Raw genomic sequence first — 25,643 nt, forward strand, 5'->3', positions numbered from 1 at the left:
TTACTTCACATTATTAAATGCAAAAAAAGGAAGAAATAATATGGAAAGATACACAAGATCTTTTTCCATTTACCACAGACCTTAGAAAGGAAATATTATGTTAATGAATAGGCAGTCACAGGAATGACCTGAGGACTGAAAACTTAGGAGTCCTGTGCAGGGCCAGGAGTTGGACTTGATGATCCTGATGGGTCCCTTCCAACTCAGCATATGAAAATACTGTATTTTACCACTGATTTGCTTTCCCATAGAATACAGATCCATAAGAAAAAAAAATATCAAAAAAGCTTCTCAGAGGACAACAGAATTTTATTTTAAGTAGCAGAGTAATTTCAAGATAGGCAATATCACCTCAGTTTTGTGAATTTTTTGGTAGTTTCCATTCCAAGATATCAGCTTTCGGTCTTTACCACCTCCTGATACCAACGTTCCATCTCGCAGCATACACAATGCAAATATTCCACCCTCGTGTGCTCCTTGAACTGCGTGGCTTATTCTGTTGGTACCTGATTAGAAGAAAAAAAGGCATTACTACTGAAATACTCAGCTTCCTTTCCCCCCATTTTTTTTCTCCATTCCTCTACTATCTCTCAAGGATTGCATTTAAACAATGATAACAGCGGGCATAGGGTGCTGGACCAAAACACACAGACCCACAGAAGAGGCTGAATTAGTACATCTTCGATACATTCTCCCCACCTCAAAAATGAAAACATACATACTCAGTCTAGGTCAAGAACAAAATGAAATAGGTTAATTTCAACCTTTCAAGAGGGTTTAAGTGAAATCATTTGACATCACATTTGACCTGCAGTAGCACTACACACCTTATCAGCAAAAAACCCAAAACCCAGTCACTTTTATCCTCCAGATATAAGAAATTATACAGTCTCCAGATCTTGAACTTGTACCAAAATCTGACTAAGCTAGAGGTTCTTGTATATCTGGCAGAATGTGCTGATCATTCTCCAGAGGAGCCTGTACTTCTTTACTCATGAACCTGGCTTATTCAAGTAGCTTCTTAGACTCAACACTGTCAAAACCAACTACATTAGACTGAGTATCTCTAATTTGGTGAATCATTACTATTATGAAGTACAAATAAATGATTACTAGTGATTCTATTACTGAAATGTGCACCTTGCATCAAAGCTTGGCTAACCTGATGTTTAGCACAAGTGAGGGGCTGATGGAAGTTAGGAAAAACCAATTGCCTTTTCCTTCATCCACGCCTATGGATATAATATGTCAGGCACAACTGATTTCTATTAAGATGAGTTTTTGCTAAGGGTACTCTGACGTGGTGGAAGCAGCCCTCTCTTGCACATAGAGCTCTGAGTCAAAAGTAGTGAAGGCAGAGCAAGTACACTGTACTGAGACAGAAAAACAAGAAAAACATTTTTGTCCAACCCTAAAGAGCTGGCAGAAGTTGAGATCTTGAGCAGACAGAGAATTCCCTTTTATTTCTGGGAGAAAGGGCAGAAGAGGCTGCTTGCAGTCAAGACAGAAATTGGTCTACCAGCATGATGGCAAACTGGCCCCTGAGAAGTGCACTGTCCCTGTCTCCCTTGTCTGCTGGCAGTTGAAAATAACAATAAAGAACAGGGACATGGGACAGTGCAATTTCTAAAGTCAGTTTAGAAGGAAAAGTGTTTAAGTGCCTTGCTATAAATTACCATAGGAAAAAGGAAAGGGAAATAAATGAGAAGCCAAGTTACAAACACCATACCCACCCCTGTACCCAGCAGTGTACTGGCCAAGGAGATAATTAGCTGACAGTCCTTGGATGAAAAAGAAATCTACAAAAACAACTCAGTAAGGTTCAACTGTATAACTAATTCATTGTATTGTTTTCAGGGTCTTATCCCTTTGAGTAATATCTTGGGAGAAAGCACTGAGTAAATAGGAAAAAGCTGTCATCCATATCCCTTCTTCCTTTACTAATAAGGCCTCCTTTAAGGGATTCTCCTTATTCCTATGCACGACATCTCAGGCACTAAGTACACATTTAGGATATTCCTACTGTTTGCCCTCTGGCAGGCATTGCCTTCTGCTGCCTAAAAAAAGGTCTCTCTTACTAGAAAATGCTTTTTAAGAAGTTCTTCCTATCCATCTGTTCTTCTGGAATAAAGCTGAGGAATTCAATTAGATCTGAAAACATTTTAGCTTGACTTCCTAGGAAAACAAATACTGCTATTTTTTGTCTTTTTAAAAGTGTGTGTCAATAGGCATAATTTCTGCAAACAGGAGAGAGGGACAGGATAGGAGACTGGAGATCATCAACTACATTAACAATTTTTTTTCTGTACAGTGATTAAAGAATGAACTTTTCTTGACATCTCTTACATCAGTAAAAGCCCCACATGCTGGCATGGCTCTGTGATTCAGTATTTGACTATAGGGAACACATTTGATAGAATTTTGTGCTCTAGCAGTTAGGTGCAGATAATTCTTAACTTCTTGTAGAAAAGAATCCAGGCACAATCTGCTGGATTGGTCTTGGGAAAGAGCTCAAGATAAAAATTATTCTTCATGAAATGAAGCTCTACACTCAAGTCTACACTCACAGTCTAATATTAAGATGGAGGTTAATAGTGAAATTTTATCTTACCTTTCCCCCAAACCAAAATGTTTCCACTTGAGTCTCCTGTAATAGTATCACCATTTTCAGAAAAGGTCACACACAGGACAAACTTTGGCTTCTCTTGTTTCTGCATGGTTATGAAAAATATACACTCACAGCAACACACAACCCATGGATTTTAACTTTATGTATTTGGTTAATTTAGTTTAGTCTTATACAGCTCTATTATCACTTAAAAATCTACAAGAGTTAAACATATTCCTACAGCCCAAACAGAATAATCTGTGCAAGGGCAGAAGAGGCATCAACTGAGGCTTGTGGCCCAATCCTGCACCCTTTAATTGCAAGCTGGGGACAGAGTGAGTAAGAAGTCCTGCCAACATGTAACACGTGACCAGGACTGCTCTGAGATAAACCAAATCCCCCAGCTACAGCAGAATGCCAGACTTGCAGTATTTAGAAGTGGCCAAAGTTTCAAACAAGCTTTATTATTATAATTCTTAATTCCAAAGTTTCTAGGAGAAAAAAATATATTACTAGAGGGTTTGGCCATAGTGTAAGAATTAAGGAATCATCTCTTGAAAGAAGCCCAAGTTCCAGTAATGAAACTCCTGCATTTCAGACATTGACAGCAACAAAACAATTAAATGTGTAAGGGATCAAAAACATCACTGGTAGCTTCTAAGGACATTATATATTCCTTGTTGACAACCTATGTGTATGATCTCTTTCTCCTCCAAACTAAGAGCTGTTCCATGCTAGGACCACCACCCTTTTCCAGCTCTAACCATGATCCAGACCAACAGAGCTAGAAGAGGGAGCAAAAGCCATTTAAAATGCATGAACAATAAAATGCAACAAAATTTAAATGCATTCTCTTACCATCTCCTGCTGATTTCACACAAAGTATATTAACTGACATTGTAAATATTTGTTCTGACTATCCTTGGGAGCCAGGACTCCGCAAGCAATTAACTAGCACTCACTAGAGTTATCTGCAGTCATTGCAAACATCCCTCAGTTGTGCGTGCAAGTGCTGTACAGCTTAGTCTATATTCAAGAGCAAAACCAAATCAAAACCTTGGAATAAAAATTAAATTTACCAAAGACTGGCCAGCTCAGTCAGTATTTGAATGACATATGTGCATGTGTCTGAGCAGAACAGAGGAAAAGGGAAGAAAATTCATACAGATGTATTTTTATGGGGTCTTTCCTCTCAGAAAATAAAAATCTCCTCCATCGCTCTCTTTTTTAAATTTTTAAAATTTTTTTAAACTTGAGTTAATCATAGAAAGCTTTAAGGTAATTTTAATTTGCACAGGTTGTGGCTGGGAGGATGGGGGTATGTAGCAAAAAGAATATAGGAAAAAGAATACAAGGAACAATGGGTAATTGCATTTCAAAATTTCTGTGAGGAAGTTTTACCCATGGAAAAGTTCTCTGTGCTATACCATGAATGCCACCTGAACTTCTGCAACATTTTGAGATTAATAATGATCACATCTTTTGATTTACTCAAACCTTATTTCTGTATGACTGTATCATTACTATAAGCATAAAATTAGAGAAATATTTTATTTTACCTCAAATAATCCTTGCTTTTTAATAAGGGAATTCCCTTCTAGTGTCCAAAAATAAAGGTGTGATTTTCCACAAGTAACTATTATATTTGTATCAGTAGGGTGAAAATCTGCAGCAAATACAGCCTCATTAGAGCACTTGGAAGAAAAAAGAAAAACATTGTATCAAAATCTAAAATGCAAAGGAAATAAAACAATATTACATGGTTCTCTAGTTAGGTAAACTGATACTTCTGATATAAGAATAATTCTGAGCTATTCATTTACTAACATTGACTGGAATACTTTGAAGTCAAAAATTTTATGTCTTTATAAGTTAGTATCAAAATGTATCCTTAAAAATCATGTCACATAATGAGCACTTTTAAGCAAAAGATTAGTTTAGACATTTTTCCTGCACATGCTCCTATCATTACTGCCTAGAATTTTCTAATCAATTCTAGAATGACAACAACAGCAAAATTTAAAAAACCCAAAACTATTGGGATAATCTTAACAGAGAGGAAATATTCCCTTTCTTCATGTTCCTTGGCTTTTATACAGTGAAAGTGTTAAAAAGGCACAAAAAGTTAAATACAGAAAGACATTTTATTACAAGAAACCAGATCTACATACAAGCAAGTACTACAAAATATCTTATGCAACACCTTGACATCTGCCAGCTTTTCTTCTTTCTGCCAGTCCCACACTGAAAGCACATGGTCATTGGAGTCATCCACAGAGCACAGGCTACTTCCTCCGTTCTGTGGCAAAACATGGGAAATATTAATGCATCACACAAACAACAAGAGAAACATATAAATACACATTCAAAATAATGAAATACTTATGTATAAGTGGAGATATTTACACATATTTACACTTTAACTGGTATGCTCGTAGTTAGATCTCCGTAAAATATAATAATGATAGGGTCATGCTAAAAAGGGACCTAGAAGAGGAGCTCTTGCAAACTGCAGACAAGTTTCAGGAATGTGGTAGGTATCGCTTTACAAATATTCAGTAATGGAAATTCCAAAGTCAAACTTCACATCATTATCTATTTTATTAAGAAAGCTTTTCCTGATAACTATACTGGATTTCTTTCCTTGCAATTTAAACTAATTATTTCTTCTCAGATGTCTGTTAATACAGGAAACAATTTTATTCTTCATATTGGTATAATGGACGAAAATCAGAAAACATAGTAAGGAATTAGAAAAAAACTTATTACGACGTTTATCACTCTTTCTAATCTTAATTACCCTAATTCCTTCATTCTTTCTTCATTCTTCAGGCCCACAACACATGTCAGACACAACTACAGAAACTGTCCTGAAGCAACCCATGAGGTGGGGCAGAGGCAGGACTAAGAAACCTGAAGAGAGGGCCATCTAAAGTGAGAAAAGTGCTGCTACTGAGTGGGAAGTGATGCTCAGAGCAGGCCAAGCTGTGACTGAAATCACAAAGCAAACATATTAAATACTGGCTTTCTTCTGGCAAATGCCCATAGTGCTCCTCTGTTATTATGCATCTATCTCCCTCCAGAGGGGTATTTACAGAGCATTTGCTTATTAATCCTTTTTATTTATCCTTCAAAGTTGACGACAAGCTGTGTTAGCTTTCACCTTTGTATTCTTAACAAGTTCTTCCAATACAGCCCTCTCTTTTCTACTTTCTATAAACATAGTTATCAATGGATTTCAAGTGAATTCACTGAAGTAAATTTTGCCTAGGGAATACACCAGGTAGTCCTCTCCTATCTAAAAATGCTGTCAGGACAACCAGACAGCACCACATACACTTCTTACGGATTCTGTTGTACACAGGGGGCTTTACAACTTGCACACGTCAGGTCATGGACTCAAGTTTTTATATGGCACTCAAATGCTGCCTATATCAGCATGTAAATATTTCCTTTATCTCTCTGGCAGATTAGAGTTCAAAGGATGGTGCCAAGAGGCAAACAACAGGATTTTACTTTGTTACAATCCTTTATCCATATGCCTTTGCTGCTTTTTAGCAAAAGATTTTGATTCTTCTATTGGGAGCCTCTGTTTTTAAAAAGTCTTTCATCAGTCATTTTGGACACAGTGAGAGGGTTAAAAGGTGCAGAGAGAGTAAATTTCTTATGCAGGGAGAAACAGAATAGCATGATTTAAGAAAACCAGGGATGCTGAAATTTCAAGTACACAAGTATTTTTGCAGCTGCCAAAGAAATTATTTGCAGTTTATTTTAAGTACATGGTAAATCTCAGAATGCTGAGATATTGTTAACTTTAACAGCAACCTAAACTGTTAGAAACAACTGGGCTGCAAGCTTTCCTCCTCTGAAGAGAAACCTGAGAGAAAAGACAGCTTGGAAGTTTGTTTTGTCACCTAAATTTGAAAGATTTCAAAGGTCTTTCCAGCAAACAGTCGTAATATGAGTATCCATTTACTTACAGATTTAGAAAAAGCAATGCAAGTGACAGCTCGGTCAAAAAACCCCATTCCAATGACATGAAGTGTGTTCAGAGTTACAGAATCCCAGACACGCACATGTGGTGGCAATTGCTATAAAACAGACACAGAAAACATCAGCTCAAACAATGATGGAGAAAACCCATCAAGATTTGAAAAAATTAGAATGCATCTGAAAAAAAAAATCACAATTGAAGGTATAAAAATTATCAGAACTTCTCTAGAGTCACCCATGTAAGCACAGATACATTACAAATGCTTTGCTGATTACTGTGCCTAGGACCACTGTCTGGGACTGAATATCCAGAGTGTACAGCACATCAGATCTCACTGATCTCAGTTTGTGCACTGAAGTTCATGGCCACTGAGATACACGACATGAACTGAAAATTGTTGATGACTTTGTGACATGGGATTTACTGGTAAGCCCAGGTAGAGTTTAAACTGTACCAACTGAGATAACTCTGGTTGACGTAAAAGGTAAAAGTGTGAAAAGAAACTCAAGAATTTTTAAAATGTAATTAATATCAACATTATAAAAATGGCTGGGGAAAAGAACTTTATGTTCAAACTCTTCTTAACATCTGTAATGAGAACGAGATTGCTTTTTGTAAATAAAATTCCAGGTGTACATCCTGGCCCCCGATCAACTCCCTGTGAAAGCCCCGGGGTCCCCCCTCCTTCCATCCCTCCCCTCCCTCTGCCTTTGGTCCAGGAGCCCCGCGATGCCTCCCAGGGCCACCAGGGGGCAGCCCCGGGCAGCTGGTGGAGTCCCTCGATCACAAGCAGTGGAATTGTCCTTTAATATAAATAAATATATATTTAAAATCCCCAAGGCCACAACAGTACCTCAGTTATATAAGTGGCTTTCATATACCTATATACCACATTCCACTCAAGCACAGACCTCCAACTTTTAGGTTTTATTTTATAAATACAATGCTAAGTAAAGAAAAGCTCCAACGTATAATAAAAATTAATAGTTTACATTACTCAGCTAAGTTATCTTTATATAAAACCGATATTGCATAACTGGTATTCCTTTTTTTTTTCACTGTCCGAGTTCTGACTGGGAGAGAGTTAATTTTCTTTTGAGTAGCTGGTGCTGTGTTTTGGACAAGAGTAATGTAGATAACACAGATGTTTTGGCTGTTGCTGAGCCATGCTTACCCTAAGTCAAGGACTCTCCAGTTTCCCATGCTCTGACAGTGAGAAGAAGCATGTGAAGCCAGGAGGCAGCATGGTCCAGACAGCTGATCTGAACTGTCCAAAGGGATACTGCATACCATAGAACATCATGCCCAGTACATAAACTGGGGAGTTGGCCAGGAGAGGCCAATTGCTGCTGGGGGATGAGCTGGCCTTCAGTCAGTGAGTGATGAGCCATTGCACTGTACATCACTTTTCTTTCTTGGGTCTTATTTGTCTCTTTTTGTTGTCTTTATTGTTGTTATTATTATTTAATTAAAATTTAATCATAATAACAATAACAACAAGTGTTCTTATTTCAAACCACAGGGTTTGTCCTTTTTCCAATCCTCCTCCACATCCCACTGAGGGGTGGGGGGGGTGGATGAGTGGCTGTGTGGTACTTAATTGCTGACTGGAGTTAAATCATGACACACAAAGTAGTCAGCATATTGAAAATCCAGATTTTATCCCAAAATTCTTTGGCGTTTGCCTAAAAGTTTGCAATAGTTTGGTTGTGACAACAGCTGCATACTCTGCTGAGTAACATTTTCCTCATGGCTTTTACTGCTTCTGCTTGTTCCCATTCTTTTTCCCTTTTGTTAGCTCTTTGCAGCAATGTTCATGTTGCTCTGTTCAGATAAAGTCCCAGCTTACAGTTAAACTTACAATAATACAGGTGGCAATAGAGAGAAAAATATTCTTGCCCAGATGATGGCAAGAGTAAAAGTTTATTTTTTTTCAGCAAACAACCCAAACCCGTTCTTTGTAGTTTGGTTTTGGTGGCTGTGATCAAAAACGAAATTGTATACTGTACAATTTAATGTCCTCCTTAACTCCACATCCATCCACCCTCTCAGGTCTCCTTTGCAGCCTTTACCCCTCCATGCCTCTCAGAGACCAGCTCCAAATTTACCTTCAGCCTAAGTCATGGGACCAGAAACCATTGACCAGTCTTGATAATGGAATTGGGAAACTGATAATTGATAGTGTGCAATAGGAACTCTCAAATTAAGTTTTGCTTCTGTTCAGTCCAAAAATGTAAGACCAATTACAGTAGGAAAAGAATACAGCATGTATCTTAATAACATATTCTTATGAAATATAAACAATTATACATCAGTAAAGAAGCCACTTACTTTCCCATCCTTGGATGTCCCTGCAACTTGACCTGTTGCTATAGTGATCCTATCGGGATGAACAGCCAGGCTATAAAAGAAGAGGCCAAACTTTAATCTATTGACTATCTATTTCAACAAGCTATTACTTGAGCTTGTAATAAACAGCCTTGTTTTAGTCAAATAAAGCACACAGCATACGTGTAAACTTTTTAAGAACATAAAACATAAATTGACAAAACAATTGTCATGGTCTTGTATTTTAAAATCCTCTGAATTCTTTTTTCACTGCATCTGCTTTGCATGCCATTCTAGAGGCCAAGTACCCGACCAAATTAACTGTGGCAATAATTCACTTAGCTTTACAAACCAGAAAGGCATCCTCTTTCCAGTAAACCTGATAGATTTGAAATAACTAGAGACAGAAAATTTGGAAGAAGGAAATGAGATGGAACAGGTCCAAGGTAAAAATCTCCTTGTAAAACAACCAGATTATACTAATAATTCAATTTATGAAACATGCTCACAATTCAAGCAGATTTGGTTATCAGGCTATTTTTGGCTTTGAGGGACAATGGGTCTTTCATAATGCCTAATCTAAAGAAGGGATGTCAAACTCATTTCATACATTAGGGCCCATCAGATAATCCAGGTGCTCTTTTTCAGCTACACTGTGCAAATAGACTGGTATTATCAAGATAAACCATATGTGCATTTAGATTTCAGTTTAATGATTCTAATATTTGCTGGTATCTAGTATCCTCTGATCTTCAACACACTTAAATCACTTTGAAGCCCAATCTGGCATGTGCGCAACGCAGCAAACAAACAACGTCTAGTTTACAGGCTATCTACCATGGGTTCAGCATGCCTCAGGACTACCAGGAAGGCCATAGGTGAAATTACAACTATTTTGCTGGTTAGGTTGAATGTAAAGGAACTGTACAGGGCACCCAAGCCCTGGTGAAGGGCAATAATTCAACCCTACTAAAAGAGGCAAGGAGAGATTCCAAAGAAGAAGATTCTAAAGAAGAAGATAATGTTTAATCATCCTAAAAGAAGAGTAAGGAAAATGAGTGGCTCTATCTCAAATACTGTTTTATGAAGAAAAAAAGAACTGTTATTAGATGACTTACCACTTCACATCATCATTGTGACCAGTGTAATGTCTCTGAAGCTGCTCTTCGACATTGAACAACACAACTACAGACGCGATGAAGTACACGGTCTCGCCCGTCGGCAGGAGATAGAGATTGCTGCGGCAGTCCCGGCCCCTATAGCCATAGCTAGAATGTTGGTCAAGCTGCAATAACATCATCTACCGATGAAGAATGTTAAAAACAAGGAAAAAAAAAAGGATTCTCTGTCCTTGTAGTCTGTAGTCTCTGTCCTAGAGTCTCTGCCTCTTGGCTTGAGCACAGCTTTATTACTTGACAACCATCAGGACTCCTTCCCTTACTACAGTAGAATGTTGAAGCACTTTGCAGACTTTCAAACCAACATATTCTACAGAAAATGCATAGCAAAGAATAGGGGAATTTGCAGACGTACTATTCCTTTAGCATCCTCTAGAATTTGCTAAATACCAGACAAAGGCAATGCTAGTTTTGTCCTAGGTGTATTTACTATTTACACTGCTTGACTAATTAAAATATAAAATTAGATTTGATAGGAACACTAATAAGTCATTCAGCACATCTCCCTGCATTACATGAGGATTGATTGCATTATCCTGTGTGCACTTTGATTCATTTCATTAATGTGGACATGACCAGCCAGATGGATAAAAACCATAAAAGGGTTACATCATCCATTCCAATTTATTTTTGTAGTATTTAAAAGGCAGTGGCCCAGATTCTGATGGTAGTCATATCAATATGACTATAAAATTAATTCAATGAAATGACTGGAAAAATAATTTCACTTAGATTGAATGTTAAATCAGCCAAATTTTGTAGTTTTATTCTTCTGAAGAGTCATTAGGGACTACAACTATTTTGGCTTTCTTTTTTTTTGGGAGCAGAAAGAAACAGCATTATCAGAATCTTGGCAAAACAGAAGTGCATTCTAATGCAGTCAGTATGGAGGAACTGGCTGTGAAAAATATACGGGCAGATAATGAATCCCCAATTACATGATCTAAACAAGATACTTGTGCACTATTCTGGATGGCCAATGCTAAGTCACTCAAACTAAAATAGTCATGTTAACATTGTTGAAGTAATAAGGTCAATAGTTATCCTATATAAATACCTATTTTAGAAGAAACAGCTTGCTGATTTTTTCTTATAAATGAACTAGTGCTGCATATCCAATTATTAAAGTGTGAATTCAGAAATAAAGCTTTTAGTCTCATAAACTGAAACACCTCAGCCAAAGTTTTTTGAGATATTAAAGTGCAATGACATTGAAACAATATATATCTTAAATTACAAATAATTTACTACCAATTTGAATCTGTCTGTGATGGTTTGTGTTACTACTCTAGATTGCTGGACAATGATTTATTTGTTTAAATTTATTTTTCTCTCTAAGGCCAGATAGCATTATGAATTGAAGCCAACATAATATTTCCCTAGTTCAACAACATATAATCAAATTTATAGTGAACCAGCAGCTGAAGTTAGTGTAAGGAATTGAACTTCTAAAAAAAGTGAAGAACATTATACAAACATGCATAAGTAACAAATCTCAGTGCACGAAATTAGCCATTAAATGGGAAAGATTACATTCTTTAGGGAAAATCTCCTTTCTTTACTATTCTTCCTGTGGGGAACAATGCTGCATTCAACCCTCCACATGACTGCTGTTGTCAAACACTCAAATTCTTTCTATCAGCCTTTTTTCTCAAATGCAAACTCCTGGGGTTGATCCCTCCTTCTCCTCACTGTTTCCCACACTCGGATTCGGTGGCTTCGACTTGGATTTGGTGAGCTGGCACTTCAGGGAGTGTTACCTTGACCTTTTCTTTTCATTTGGCCTGCAGTTTTTGTTTCAAACATCCCGCTTGCCAAGTGAGCTGCTCTCAAATGGATCTGGGAAGGCCACCACTCCCACCCTGATGTCCTTAGTGCTGATTTCTCACTTGGATTTTCCACCTCTGCTCCAGCCCCCCTCAAACTTTATCACTCAGTGTTTTTGTTTCTTCATGTCCTAATATATATATCATAATATATCAAAAGTGTGAACCTTTTTCAGCTTACCCAGACAGCTGCTAACGTGACTGTAATAACCCTATATGGTTCTGGTACATCCTGAAATCTGTATACATTAGATTTTCTTCCTGCTGTTTCTCATCATACTCTGCTTTCCATTTGTCCACACCACCTCCAATATCTTGTTTCCCTATCCCCATTCTTACATTATAGAGCATTTCTGGCTGTACTCCCACAGCTGGACTCATTTATCTGTCACAAAGATGTTTTTTCCTACTGCAGTTCCATTACCCTCCAATCAAACAGTGCAGCTTCTCCAACTCAACTGGAATGAATGCCTGCAATATTGCTTGGTTTTCTGCTGTATATACCTTTCTTAAATGATCTCATGCTCCTGCTCACAGTTTCTCTTCCCTTGTTACAGCCTGTAAAGTGGGCATTACCTTCTCCCTCTTTTTTAAAAATTATTTTTGTCTTTCTTAATCTTCCATATACCTAGTCATTGCTATAAATATTAAGTATAGATATAATGATTGGATTTAATTGCAAATAAATTAGAAACAGAGGAAGCTAGTACAGTACTTTTGGAAAAAACTACCTCCTCCTCAATACCATTTAGAATAAACATGTAGGGTTAGTTAGATTGCTTTATTAATTCACACCTCTTCTATTCCTAGACAATCTTAGATAGGATTCTGCTGGGTATACGGACACACACCTGGAAGGACAGATGAATACTCAAACTAAAAATAATAATCCATCTGGCAAATATTCAGTCATTTAAATAAGTTTAAGTGAGAAACTAACGAGACTGAAATCATGACCTACTCTAATTATAATTTCTTATAATTCTTCTGAATTCTTATAAGAGTCTGAAGTATTGATGTCAGGTTCCACCTACATGCTGCTAATGGCATTCAGCTTTGTTTCATGGTTGGGTGTTCTGTTGTTTCAGCAAGCTTTCTAACACTTCCTCCTTATCATCCTTAGGCCCCCCAAGTGAGGAGCCCCTTACAACTGCAAAAGACATAATTCAATTCTGTTGTGATAAATGGTGAGAACCTGTGCAATTAGATGGTAAAATGCTGCAAGCAGCGTTTATCACTGTAATCTCACCTGGTTTATTAATTTTATGGTTTTTTTGTCTTTTTAACTCATCTTCACTTATTTATGTATGCACTATCTATGCAGTTCCAACAGAATGGGATAGAACATACAGCCTCAGCTGCAACAGGAATAATAAGAATGGTTACTAAATCTGTCATTAATCTCTTGTGAATACAAAGGGACTTTTGGAAACTCTCTGAACATTCTGAAACCACATGCAGTTCTATTTATACAACTTTGAAAAAGACTATATGCAGTCTGTCTTCTTTTATGAAGTCAAAGTAATTTCCTATTTTCACTGCAACCAGAAGAGACTTTTCTTTAAAGAGAAAACCTTATGAAGACGTCATCTCTCTAAAGATAATGGATATTACAAATAAACTCATATCTTTTGTGCTTGTATTTTATCTCGAATCATCTATTATATATAATAAGATTATATAAAAGTGAAATGTCTTTTTTTTAATAAAGAATATATTTTATATTTATACTTAAAAGTGAAATAGGAAAACTTTTGTATGTAATGAAACACTGATTTCTTTCAAGTTAGATTTCTGCAATTATGTCCACTCATAGAAGACAGTGGAAAAATCTGGTTGTTCAGTATTTATGGTGTTTAAGCTCCCTTAAGATACAAATCCAAATATTATTTTATATATTATATTTTATAAATTTTATGCCTAAGCATGTATCATTTGCATAGCACTACTCCATTCAGGGCTTATTCCAGTTGAAAATACCATCCTCTTAAGGACAATGGTGTACAATTTATACAACAGTTAAAAATAATAAATTACTGCTAAGAACTAGAAAAAAAACTGAGCTTGTCTTATGCATATTATAATTGATAATCCCAGCTCACTACATTCTTATGATATGCCTAGTTTAATCTTTGGCTAATTAGCATGATTCAGACTTAACCTTCAGGCAACATTTAAGCAAAATCTTTCTTAAGTTGCCACCCAGTTCTTTACAAGGTGAAGAACAGCAGCCTCAAGAAATTAAAACCTATTTTCAGTGGAATGTCACTTCACCAATTAAATGAACCCTATGACCTTAATCCTGCTGTACTTTAGCTCAAAAAGTTATTTAACCCAAATCATTATGGAATGATTGATTTCCAGTAGTCCTCCAGCACAGAAAGGATACACCCATTCCAGTTTAAGCCTCTTGGCTGGTAGTTCTACTTTTGCTTCCAAATTGTAAGATTCCACTTGCTCTTTGGGCATGTACATGGTAACAGGACGTCCACGAAGAAACATTTTTACGTATCCTTCCTCTACAAAAGGTCAGAAATGTTTAATGTTACACAAAAAAGCCATTGGGGAGAACTCCAGTGCTCCTCCATCCCTTCCCACATAACAGTTTGGTGTATTACAATTACAAAATGACATGCAATCTCAAACTTAGATATTTAGCAGTTTTTTTTTTTTTCTAAATCATAATCACTAAGCAGAATTTTTAAAAAACATATGAAGTCCCTTCTTCCTCTAAATATTCTGAGTAGTAGAATTAGAACTAAACAATCTCATGAAGAATTACAAAACAGAAAGGTCTGAAATTGAATTTTTAAAAAAAGTGTTACAATGATATGGTTATAAATATTAAAAATGGAGGGGAATACACCAAAGATTACAATTAACGCAGAAATGCCACTTAAAATTAATTTTATTTTTTAATAGATGTTTACAGTTGAGCATCAGCATCTAAATTATTTTCCAACACTCATTCGCATTCTTTGCATCCCAGTGTAAAGATATGCTTTACACTAGATACAGTGTTAGAGATACATTCGAAATAAGGAACACAAACAATTAGAAAGAGGAATCATGCTGATGTACATGCAGAAAAGATATGTGCTTTAAGAAATACTAAACATTGAAAAAAGAATGACAACATTGACAGCACATTAAAAGAAAGGAAAATGACATACAGGAGAGAAGCTACAAAAACTCAATTGGCTGACAGAAGTAAACATTTCTAGAAGAAAATACTAAAAGTAATGTGTTGAACTGGTAAGAAATATTTTTGGGGCAGAGAAGCAGAGATTAATAACAGATCTGGAAGTACTGACTTGGGGACTTCATGGGGCTTATAAAACTAGGAGATCTGGGAAATGCCATGAAGGTCTGACTAGGACTTTTGGGAAGTGGCAAGGCCAAAGTGGGTGTCCTGTGAACTTCTGATGAAGTTTGTCCAGATTCAGAACGTGCTGGCTCTTGCTGCTCCATCGGCAGATCAAGGGGTGCAGCCTTGTTCGCATGCGAATCAAGCAGTTTTGGAGTCAGTGACATCTGTAGAGTTACTAGACAGAATAATCGTGGGCACAGAGGAAATGGAAGGGCAAAAGTAACAAAAATCATGTAAATGAAAAAAAAATTATACAATTTAGGACTGTTAAACTATGCTATGAATTTTTAAGTATCATTACAAATATACCACTATTTTTTAAATTTGAAAGCTAAGGCTTTATTTTAATTGGAAATATGCATATGCTACAAATCCTGACTAAATTAATAAGAATTATTGATTGAACAAATAAACATCATAGCAATGCTGTATTACTTAACTAGATGTGTATTTTGCCTTTAGACTAAGTCATATGGGAAAGAGATCTGCCTGACCTGTCACAGTAAAGTTACAGCTAGGTCTCTCTAGCTTCAATTTACGGAATGCATACATAAAATGAAAGCAACAGAAAACTTAATGCTAAAAAGAAGAGATAATAATGATGAAATAATGGTGACAGAAGGTTGGAAGTTTAAGATGGCTGTTAAAATGATAGAATACTGGAATTGTTTTAAAAATCTACTCCAATATATCTGTATTGGAAAATAAAATAGAGGGTAGAGCATTAAACAGCAAAGCGTTACAGCACTATTTGTATGCGCATGCAGCATCTATTTAATGAGCTTCAAACACGTGCCAACACTGCTGATGCTGGTGCACTGCAAGTCAACAGATTTTCAGCAATGATAACTACTGGCTGTATTTGTCAAAGGCTGTGAATGAACCAAGGTTTAATTCACCAAGCTGCTTTTCTCACCTGAAGCTTACGGAACTCATAAAACTTGCATTTAGCCATAAACAGTGGGAGGATTTGTCCTAGTCACACCAGACTAGGAAAGTATATACTAACCAGTAGACGTTATCAAGTGTATTACAAGTATATAAATTATGCCTTCAGAATGTGTGTATGTCTCTCTCCTAAGTGTAAAGAGGAACTTAGGCTGATTAGGTCAGGCATAGAGGTCATATTGTGTAATTATTTCTAACTTCTGGTAATATTCCACCTCTAATAGTTTTTGTTCCTAACCCAAATACATTATCTACACAATCAATCTCCTCTTTTTCATACTTTTCTTGAGTAAGTTTATAAGACAGCAGAGTTCTAAATGTAAAGATATAGATGTATAGACAGACAATCATCAAACTACAGAGACAGACCAACAGTGAAACTTTTAGACAAATGTATCTTTTACATCTGCGGTTTTGTAAAATTGATATTGTTGTTGCATAAATGAACAGTTAATGAACTGAAATAAGAAGGACATCAGTGCCAGTGGGATCTGCAAAGGAGACCACCACTGATTGCAGGTATAAATTTGTACAAAGAATACACAGAGGTAGAGACTCTCTAATAGACTTTGCCTTGCGAAGAAACATTTTTTGCTTTGTGAAATTTACATTTATTGCAAAGCTGAAAGACACCGATTAGTGGAAAAACGCTTAGGATACAGCTATTTCTAAAAAGCAGAGAAATCTGTGATTAGATCACAGATATAAACATGCATCAAAAATGTGCATATTTACACTACAACTTAACTAAAGCTTTAGACACCAACATGGTATGTTTACCAAATGTAACTCTGCTTTATGACACTAAGCAAAAAGCAACGAGAAATTAGTTGTAGGCCTAGGTCTATTTATTTAAGATTGAGAAAAATCTACAATCTACTCAATAAGAAAAAGCAAGAAAAAACAAAGGCTTCTATGATCATATTAGGCTAACAGCAAAACAGCCAACAAAGGGGCAAACTCTATACGAATTTCAGCAGAAGTGCAGAATGCCATTTCAAACACAGTGAACATCCATGTGTTGCCATATAGCTCTCTCAACATTTTTTTTTCTAATTCAAATTCTTAGGAATAAGTCCACAGGAATACAAATTATAACCCGTTATTACGATTAAAGTGCACTTGAGGGTTATAATTTAGTAGATCATGTAATAAATGATATAACATTTTTGTTTCACTCAAAAGAACTAAAAAAGTTTTAAGATTGCAAAATGCGCACAAGTTAGAAAACAGCTGGATATATATTGAGCTTTTATCCCACCAGAGCCATTTTGCTTCGAGAGCTATGAGGTTTTGGAAGTGAAGCCTACCTTTGCAGTGTGTCACACGGCGCTTCCCTTGTGATTACAGAGACAGAGACAGAAGGGCTAGATAAAGATGTGTTTGAATACAATAACTCTCTAAATACCTGCTCTAGAAGCTGTCCAGTCTTAGTCTGCTGCAGGCTAACCTGGGACTTGACAAAACACTGAGCCATACACTGGGTAATGACCTTCTAAACCTCTTTCCTCAGTTAGGGGCCTCTGTTTGGTTCTACCATTAAAACAGTGGCTTAAACTCCATTATGTAACCATATATTTAAGTAAAATACCAAGTATAACCTTCTTAGAAAAAACATGCATTTCAGTAAGAATTTTGTTTTGGTGAGAAAGGCATCAATGTTGTGCCACACCTGTTTCATTACTGACTTCTATCTATGGGAAAAGTGGCAGAAGAAAAAATATTACAAACACCTTTTTTTACATGGCATAAGGGAAGCAAGGAAATATGCAAGGAAAGCATATTCTGTGCAAATCAGAAATTTTCTTTTTCTAAACTACCAGTTTTCATGGAAGGGACATGAACCATGATTATATTGTCACAAGAGACTTAAGTGCTTATTTAATTTCATGTATTATTGACTTCAAAAACAGTTACATTAAACCTTGAAATATGGCCTAAGAGCTTTGTTGGATGCTGATCAATCCATGCAGTAAACAAAAGATCTCCAACTTTTTCAGCTTAATGTATGATTACTGTCACAGAACTATGCATAAAAATAATACAATACATGTGATAAATCAACAGGGGTTTCTCCCTTCCCTATTTTGTCAAATATTTTAGTTGTTGTTGACTTTTCAGAACAAAAATAACTGTTATACACACTACTCAGCTTCATATTTTTATTGAGACTCTTCAAAAATTTTAACTGTCTAATGACAAGGACAAACACTGCTTTCACTTACACCTACTATGTCACTTTCAAAATCTTTCAGCAGAGATAATACCTAAATTGGAAAAAATTGAAGTGCCTTTCAAATTAAAGATAGACTACCAAAACTGTAGTAACAAACCAGGTTTTTATTTGCAGTTTGACAAATTATGTTACAAGGCTTTGGGACAGATGTAGCAATCTTTAGAGGGCACTGTTTTATGATTAACCTGATAGCATCATAGTTGGAACTTGGTACTGCTTTATTACCAAAACCTTAATACCGCTTTGAAGGAGAAGACATATGCGGAGTAAGAAGACATGGTCTTTTTTGTCCTTGTCTTCTTACAAAGAATCTCAACTGTGAAATAATCTATTGGATTAATAAAATCTAGAGTGAACTGATCAACTTTTAAATAATATATCAGCAGCAGCCTGTAAGTATCATGTTTAGATTCCCAATTCTAGGCACCAATTTCTAGGCATCCACAGAAGAAAGGGGGCTAATGAGGGAATCCAATCACAATTACTATCTGCTTAAAAATTTTAAAAGTTCCTACCTGCACTGAACATTGGTTCCTTGGGTTTGCTGTGAAAATAATGAAGAAATTACTATTTTAAAAGCATGCACATACATTCTGCACATGTATATGTATCAATATGACATAAAACTAAGAATAAAATAATATAAATTTTTGTTGAGTGTGTGTATAAATAAAAATACTTTTTCATTAAATTATTTACCAAGTAAATCCTCAGGCAAACACAGTTAAAACCAGTAAACATCCTTGATGGCATTTTACATTCAATTCTCATTACATTCTCAAAATTATAGATCATCTACTAACTACCAAATTCTCTTCTTCTGTGAAGTTAGTCCAATTACAGGAGAACACAGAAACTGGCCACAAGCAGCTATATAATTTTTTTGTTTTCAGCCTGGATTTAAGGAGCAAATCAAAATTTGAATCCCGCTTTTTCCAAAGATTTCACATAAAACGTGGAACTGCCCAGTTGTTCCTGGGTGAATGACAGTACTTGGTAAAACACAGAAAGCACATAACCATGATTAAAATGTCTTCTATTTGTCACTGCACAGCCACCTGCAAGACAACTAGAAATGGGTTTTTCTTTTTGTCTTGAGAAAAAAATTTGGGAGAACTTGAGGGGAAAATATATACAGCATGTTGAGAAGCTCTTTGGATACTACTACCCTGGCCAAAAGGAAGGAATCTTTGTTAAGAAATTTGTTTCTAGTCATTTGTTGTTTTTGTCCTTTGCCCCTCTGTAAATCAAGTTTCAGGGTGTTGTTTCTGATGAAGAATGGAAGGGACACAAATTTATTTTATGCAGTTATTTCTCTTCCCAATTCTCTCTTTTTTAATGCAATATAACTTCTGAAGTATAAGATAACTGCTGTAAGTTTCTTAGGGTGATCCCAAAATGGGTGAAACCCCCATCATTCTAATGGAGAAATTCTAAAACATGAAGTATTCCTAGATCTTGATGCCATCTCAACAACCCTCTCCTAGACTGCAGTGGGCAGATAAAGAGAAATCAAAAAAAGAAACAAGACTGTGTTGGATTTTTGCACACAAGTTTTTTTGTAAGCATGAAAGATGTAGCAAATAATTCTATTGTATTTTCCCCTTTTCTTTGGTTTGACACTTATATTGAGAATAATACTTTACTTTATGATAAACCCAAACGAAACCAAATTAATTCTGATTCTACTCCTGATTTAGCAACTTTCCATAATATCAGCCTTTGTATTAATCATGCATCAAAATACATGCTTCAAGCTGGCATACATAGCCAATGTCATTTATATAAATAGCATGATGAGCTGCCATTGTTAACACCAAGATGAACATTTTCTCTTACAAATGAAGATATTTTTAGAAAACAAAAAAAACTTTATGGGATGAAGCACTAGTCAGAAATGTTGCCATATTAGAGACAAAACAGTCCCTAGGTCTGAACAGACCATGCCAACCTATTCGAGCTAATCAAGTAAATGTGAAAGGCTGACTCATGACAGTAATAAAGCAAATCATCTGTACTTCCTAATTATACAAACCCTAACCACACACAGCTCAGAGCTCTGGCTACCCTTTTTCCTGAACTTGTGTCACATCCTACTTAACTAACCCTCAGGAAGGCTTACTCCTGGCTGATAGCTATGGGAGAAGGGACACTTGACAGTAGCGTGGGAGATTATGGTCATCTCCTTATGCTTAAAGCTCCTTGAAGGAGCTTTCTATAGCATTCTCGGTTTGCATAACAGCCTACGCTTTCAAAAACAGTCATGGAATATCTCAAGCTGGAAGGGATGCAAAGGGGCCAAGGATACAGACTGTGAGTAGACGGTTAGGTTAACACACTCTTCCTCACTCTTTCACACATACAGTCAGCTTTCAGGGGACAGTCCTAGTCCCAGTGTAAAGAATCATCATTTTCCTTCCCATAACTCTTGATTTGTATTTTGCATAGTTGCTCTGTTTCGAGAGGAAGCATGAGGCAAGTCTTTAGCCAGCCTCTTCCACAGGATAAGGACACTCATTCTTCAAGGACGTGAAAGCTGGGGTGCTGAACAGGCTGAATGGGACAGAAATGAGGGGAAAAGTCTCTAACCATACAATGACTGTTTTCACAGTGGTACCAACATCATGAGCACCAGCTAAGACAATCTAACACATGCTCTTGATTAGCTCCTTGGAATGCTTGCACTTTACTTGACCATTGCATGCCTTGTGTGCTGGACCTTCTCCCCAAATCCTAAGTGAGTAATTTCAACCCTTTGGGGCCTAACAATCACAAAATGACATAACCATTGTATTTCTGTTGAAATAGTATGTAAAAATTAGAAAGACATCTCAAGTACAGATAGCCATTATTTTGTTGCAATGTTTTTATTTCTCAGCTGTTTTGGAATCAATTTTTAAGTGTAAAGTACATCTATATAGCTTACAGAAGTAATATTTAATGACTTAATTTAAGTTAATAACCTAATAGTCTCACTTCATGGGTTTAGTAGCTTTAGCATATAACTAATTTCAGATAATTGTCACCTTAAACAGGTAGCAGGATAAGAGATATATTCTTAAAATTGACTTTGCAAAGCACTGTATTGTTTTAGATTTTGACCTGTAGGTCTTCCACTGTATAGCACACATTGAATTCATCTTTTGGGCACTTGATCTAATGCAATTTTTTATATAAGATAAATTACACAGAGCAAGGGCACTGTAGGATCATGTTTATTAAAACTTTTTTAAAAACTAGAGTAAATTACTACAGCAAATTAGAAAAGCAATGAGATTCACCATTGGTAGGTGAAATAATTGCTGTCCATATTCCAGAAACAAGTCTACCCATCTAAGTACAGAAACTTGGCTTTTTAACAAAAACTATCCATAAGACGTTTGTTTTGTTTATAGAAGATAAAGTTATTTTAATCAATGAGGTCACCACATAATGGCTGTTGATACAATTTGATATGTGTGATAGAGTAGGAAGTTATACATAGATGCAACATAAAAAGCAAAGCCTTAGAAAAAAAAATCCAACCATTTCAAGAGATCAATACAGAAAACAGCAGCTCCATGCTAACGACTTCACCAAGGCAATGTAGCTGCATGAAGTTACACACCGTTGCAACACTTTATAGAATTTGCAGCTTAAATTTGAGTGAGCTGTTTTTTTAGCTGTCCCTTCACTGGTCATTATGGGTTTTGCTTGGTTTTGCCTTTCAAACCTTTCAGGCTCACTTGTCCCTAAGATTGTTGATTCTTGGTTAGATGATTCAGAAGTGTGCAGATATACATTCTCTACAAGGGTCTGAGAAAAGATTTTGTTCAAATCTACACATACAGAAAGACACTTGTTCCTAAGTAAACTAATAATAGATTGCTTTTTCTTTCAAAAGTAATATTTATTTATGGCTATTTTGTATTGCTACAGTAAGTTTTTTTCAGTTATATTTGTCTTTTAGAAATCTTGAAGTACAAAAATCTTAGAAACAAAATGAAACCACACCTATTAGTTGTTTGTTGCTTATAATTATCTTACAAAAATGTTAAGGGAAAAAAATTCAGATACTAAAGATAGAGTCAAATTTCCATAAGTACAGAAGGCCCAGTCCTTTGGAATTCTGTTGGCTTATCAAAGCTTCATTCACATGCATAGATGCAGAATGCAAACAAGACATTAATTTGTGTATATATTACCTCTTCCTTGGTTACAATTTTATAACATTTTCTCTGAGTATTTATTTTTTTTCATTATTCCTTTAATTTGCTAAGCCTTTCCCTGAGTCACAGATAGGATTGGAAGGTATCACAGTTGTTCACCTGGTCCAACCTCCCTGCTCAAGCAAGGTTTTACCAGAGCACATGGCACAGAATTGTGTCCAGACATTTCTCAGATATCTCCACTGAGGGAGACACCATAATTTGTCTGGACAATCTGTTCTAGTGCTTGGTCACCCACATGGTAAAAACATTTTTCTTCCTATTCCTGTGCATCAGTTTGTGCCCATTGGCTCTACTTACTGCTTGGCACTACCAAGAAGAGCCTGGCTTCATCATCTTGACACCCTCTGCTCAGATACTTGTGGACATCGATGAGGTCCCCTCTCAGTTGTCTTCTTGAGGCTGAACAGGCCCAGCTACCTCAGCCTTTCCTTGTAAGAAACATGCTCCAGTTCCTTGATCAACTTTGTAGCCCTCTGCTGGATTCACTCCAGGAGCTCCATGTCCCTCTTGTACTGAGGAGCCCAGAACTGGACACAGCACTCCAGATGTGAATCACCAGGGCCGAGTAGAAGGGCAGAATGGGATGGTTGGACTTGATGATACAAAAGGTCTCTTCCAATCTTGACAATTCTATGATTTTGTATATGATCACGTCCCTCAACCTGCTGGCAATGCTCTCCCTGTTGCATCCTAGGATTCCACTGGCCTTCCTGGCCACAAGGCCATACTTGGACATGACACATGGACAGCCTGTTGTTCATGAGAACACCTTCTCCTTTATCCATGCATGCAAGTCTCTTGCCCACTTTTCCTGATTTCTTGCTCATCCGGATGTATGGTTCTAGAGTCCGCTGAAAGTGATCTTTGAATATCAACCAACTCTCTTGGATCCCTCTTCCCTGCAGGTCCTGTTCCCATGGGATTCTTCCAAGATTCCTGAGCAGGCTAAAGTTAGGACTTTTGAAGTCCATGGTTAAAATCTTACTTGCTGCCCTGCTTCATTCCCTCCTGGTTCTGAACTCCAGCTCACGGTTGTGACAACCAAAGCTGCTTCCAACCTTCACATCTCCAACAGGGCCTTCCCTGTTTGTTATCACAAGGTCAAGCAGCACACAATTCCTTGTGGGATCTTCCACTAACTGTGACAGGAAGTTGTCATCAATGCTTTCCAGGAACCTCCTGGATTGTTTGTGCTTTGCTGTGTTACTTCTCCAGCAGATGGCTGGGTAGTTAAAGTCTCTCACAAGAACTAGGGCTTGTGACTTTGAGGCTGCTTCAAGCTGCTTGTAAAAAACCCAATGCACTTCTTCCTGTTCAGGCAGCATGTAGCAAACAGCCACAATGCACCACCCTTACTAGTCTGCCCTTTTATCCCAATCCATAACTTATTCTAAGTTCCATAGTTTGCACACTTGTTGTCTTGCTTCATAGCTGAAAACATAGGCCAGAAACCAAGCTATTAATAATGTAATAACCCATATTTGGGTTGTAAAATAGTACACAACCAGCTCAGTCACTCCTTACTCAAGCAAATATGCTAAAGGGATAAAAAGGAAGGAACATTTTGTGCCACACCATTGACAATGACTCGTGTAATGGCATTGATGCCCAAAGACAGCAGGTAAATTATTAGTTAAGCTTCATTAACAATGTGTTTTTATGGTCACATCATCAGTGAGACAGTGAAACAGTACCATCAACACCATTTCTTGCAAAGGAAACTGCAATAGAACAGGTCAAGTGAAATGTCCAAAACTAAATTCTGACTAGGAAATACAGGAAAGAACTGCTTGACCTATACTGACAATACTGATGAACCTCAATGAAACAGCTACTTGTTCAAGGCTATCCTAAGTCTGAAACCCTTGGACAAGATATCCTCTTTTCTCTGTGCTGTCAGCAATACAGAGAAGCATGTTCAAAGATACCCAGAGATAGGCATCACTTCATTCTGCTTCATTGAACAGCACTTGCATGTAAACCTCTCTCTTCGTTTATATTTAATCTGGCTGTCAGATCAAGGCATTCATAGTTCAGAGACTGGCTGGACATCAATCTACATGCGGGATGTAGTGACTGAATGCTTTTCAGCAACTGTTTTGGTTTTTCTTCCTCTTTCCTTCACTTCTTAAACTACCTTTATCTTGATTTTGAGTTTTCTCACTTTTGCTCTTCCTATTTTCTTCTCCTCATCCCACTGGGGACAGGAAGTGAATAGCTGTGTGATACTTAGATGCTAGCTGGGGTCAATGCACTACAACCAGAAACTCAAAGAAGTACTTGTCAGGAATATAAAGAACAAGGGAAACCACTTAAGATATTAGAAAATGCAGGTTTAATAATTATGAACTTTCCTGGGAAACTCTAAGTTCTCACACTGTTTATAGTTTGGAAATAAGGCAAATAAATTTAATCTAAATATGAAAACCTGCTTTATTTCAAATATTTTAATATATACTTTGATCCAAGAATTGGAGCTTTGTAAAAACAAAAGCTTCCAATATTTTACACAAGAAAAACTAAGTTCACTAAAGAAACTATTTTCACTATTAGAGCAGGAGGCAGAGGAAGGGGTTAGATACTTAGTTGACATTACCTTTCACTGTTCTTTTTACCACTAGATGAACTGCTGGTGGAACCAGTGCGGTTGCGACTCCCTTTGGAATCTCCATAGCTTTCCCTCCGACCTCCTGGGGACACACGCTCAGCTGAACTGGTTCTCTTAATGGTGCTAATAAAACAAGGAGCAAGTTTCACAGTGGCACTTGTAAAAGTATATATTCTACAATAAATATTTACGAGAAATGTATCAAGTAGAACACTAACCCTAAAAAAATAACTAAAATTTTTAAAAAAATCTTAACTTGATTTGTTAAAGAGCCTATGTAAGAGTTTTGCTAAGTATCTGGTGCAACTGAGACAAACATACTACTTTTTCCTTAAT

The 25,643-nt window shown here is 36.7% G+C and overlaps 2 protein-coding genes across 18 annotated transcripts in view; one reads left to right on the forward strand and one right to left on the reverse strand.

The window, feature by feature from the left end:
* SETD3 (SET domain containing 3, actin N3(tau)-histidine methyltransferase) overlaps positions 1-25,643 on the forward strand; it is a 611,377-nt gene that overhangs the window by 197,201 nt on the left and 388,533 nt on the right. The window lies entirely within an intron of this gene.
* EML1 (EMAP like 1) overlaps positions 1-25,643 on the reverse strand; it is a 121,054-nt gene that overhangs the window by 11,310 nt on the left and 84,101 nt on the right. For 5 of the 17 annotated variants that reach the window (XM_068192416.1, XM_068192402.1, XM_068192401.1 and 2 more), the window contains 12 exons: positions 25,296-25,430; positions 19,004-19,032; positions 17,563-17,589; positions 15,249-15,479; positions 14,324-14,453; positions 10,049-10,198; positions 8,934-9,003; positions 6,589-6,699; positions 4,812-4,907; positions 4,168-4,302; positions 2,612-2,711; positions 352-506 (listed from right to left, as the gene is read on the reverse strand). In XM_068192416.1, the coding sequence (XP_068048517.1) occupies positions 352-506; positions 2,612-2,711; positions 4,168-4,302; positions 4,812-4,907; positions 6,589-6,699; positions 8,934-9,003; positions 10,049-10,198; positions 14,324-14,453; positions 15,249-15,479; positions 17,563-17,589; positions 19,004-19,032; positions 25,296-25,430 (1,369 nt within the window). The remainder of the gene's footprint in view (positions 1-351; positions 507-2,611; positions 2,712-4,167; positions 4,303-4,811; positions 4,908-6,588; positions 6,700-8,933; positions 9,004-10,048; positions 10,199-14,323; positions 14,454-15,248; positions 15,480-17,562; positions 17,590-19,003; positions 19,033-25,295; positions 25,431-25,643) is intronic. The other 12 variants (XM_068192410.1, XM_068192409.1, XM_068192412.1 and 9 more) reach the window with 7 other exon arrangements.

The sequence above is a fragment of the Anomalospiza imberbis genome, chromosome 6 (assembly GCF_031753505.1).
Source record: "Anomalospiza imberbis isolate Cuckoo-Finch-1a 21T00152 chromosome 6, ASM3175350v1, whole genome shotgun sequence".
NCBI classification, from domain to species: Eukaryota; Metazoa; Chordata; class Aves; order Passeriformes; family Viduidae; genus Anomalospiza; species Anomalospiza imberbis.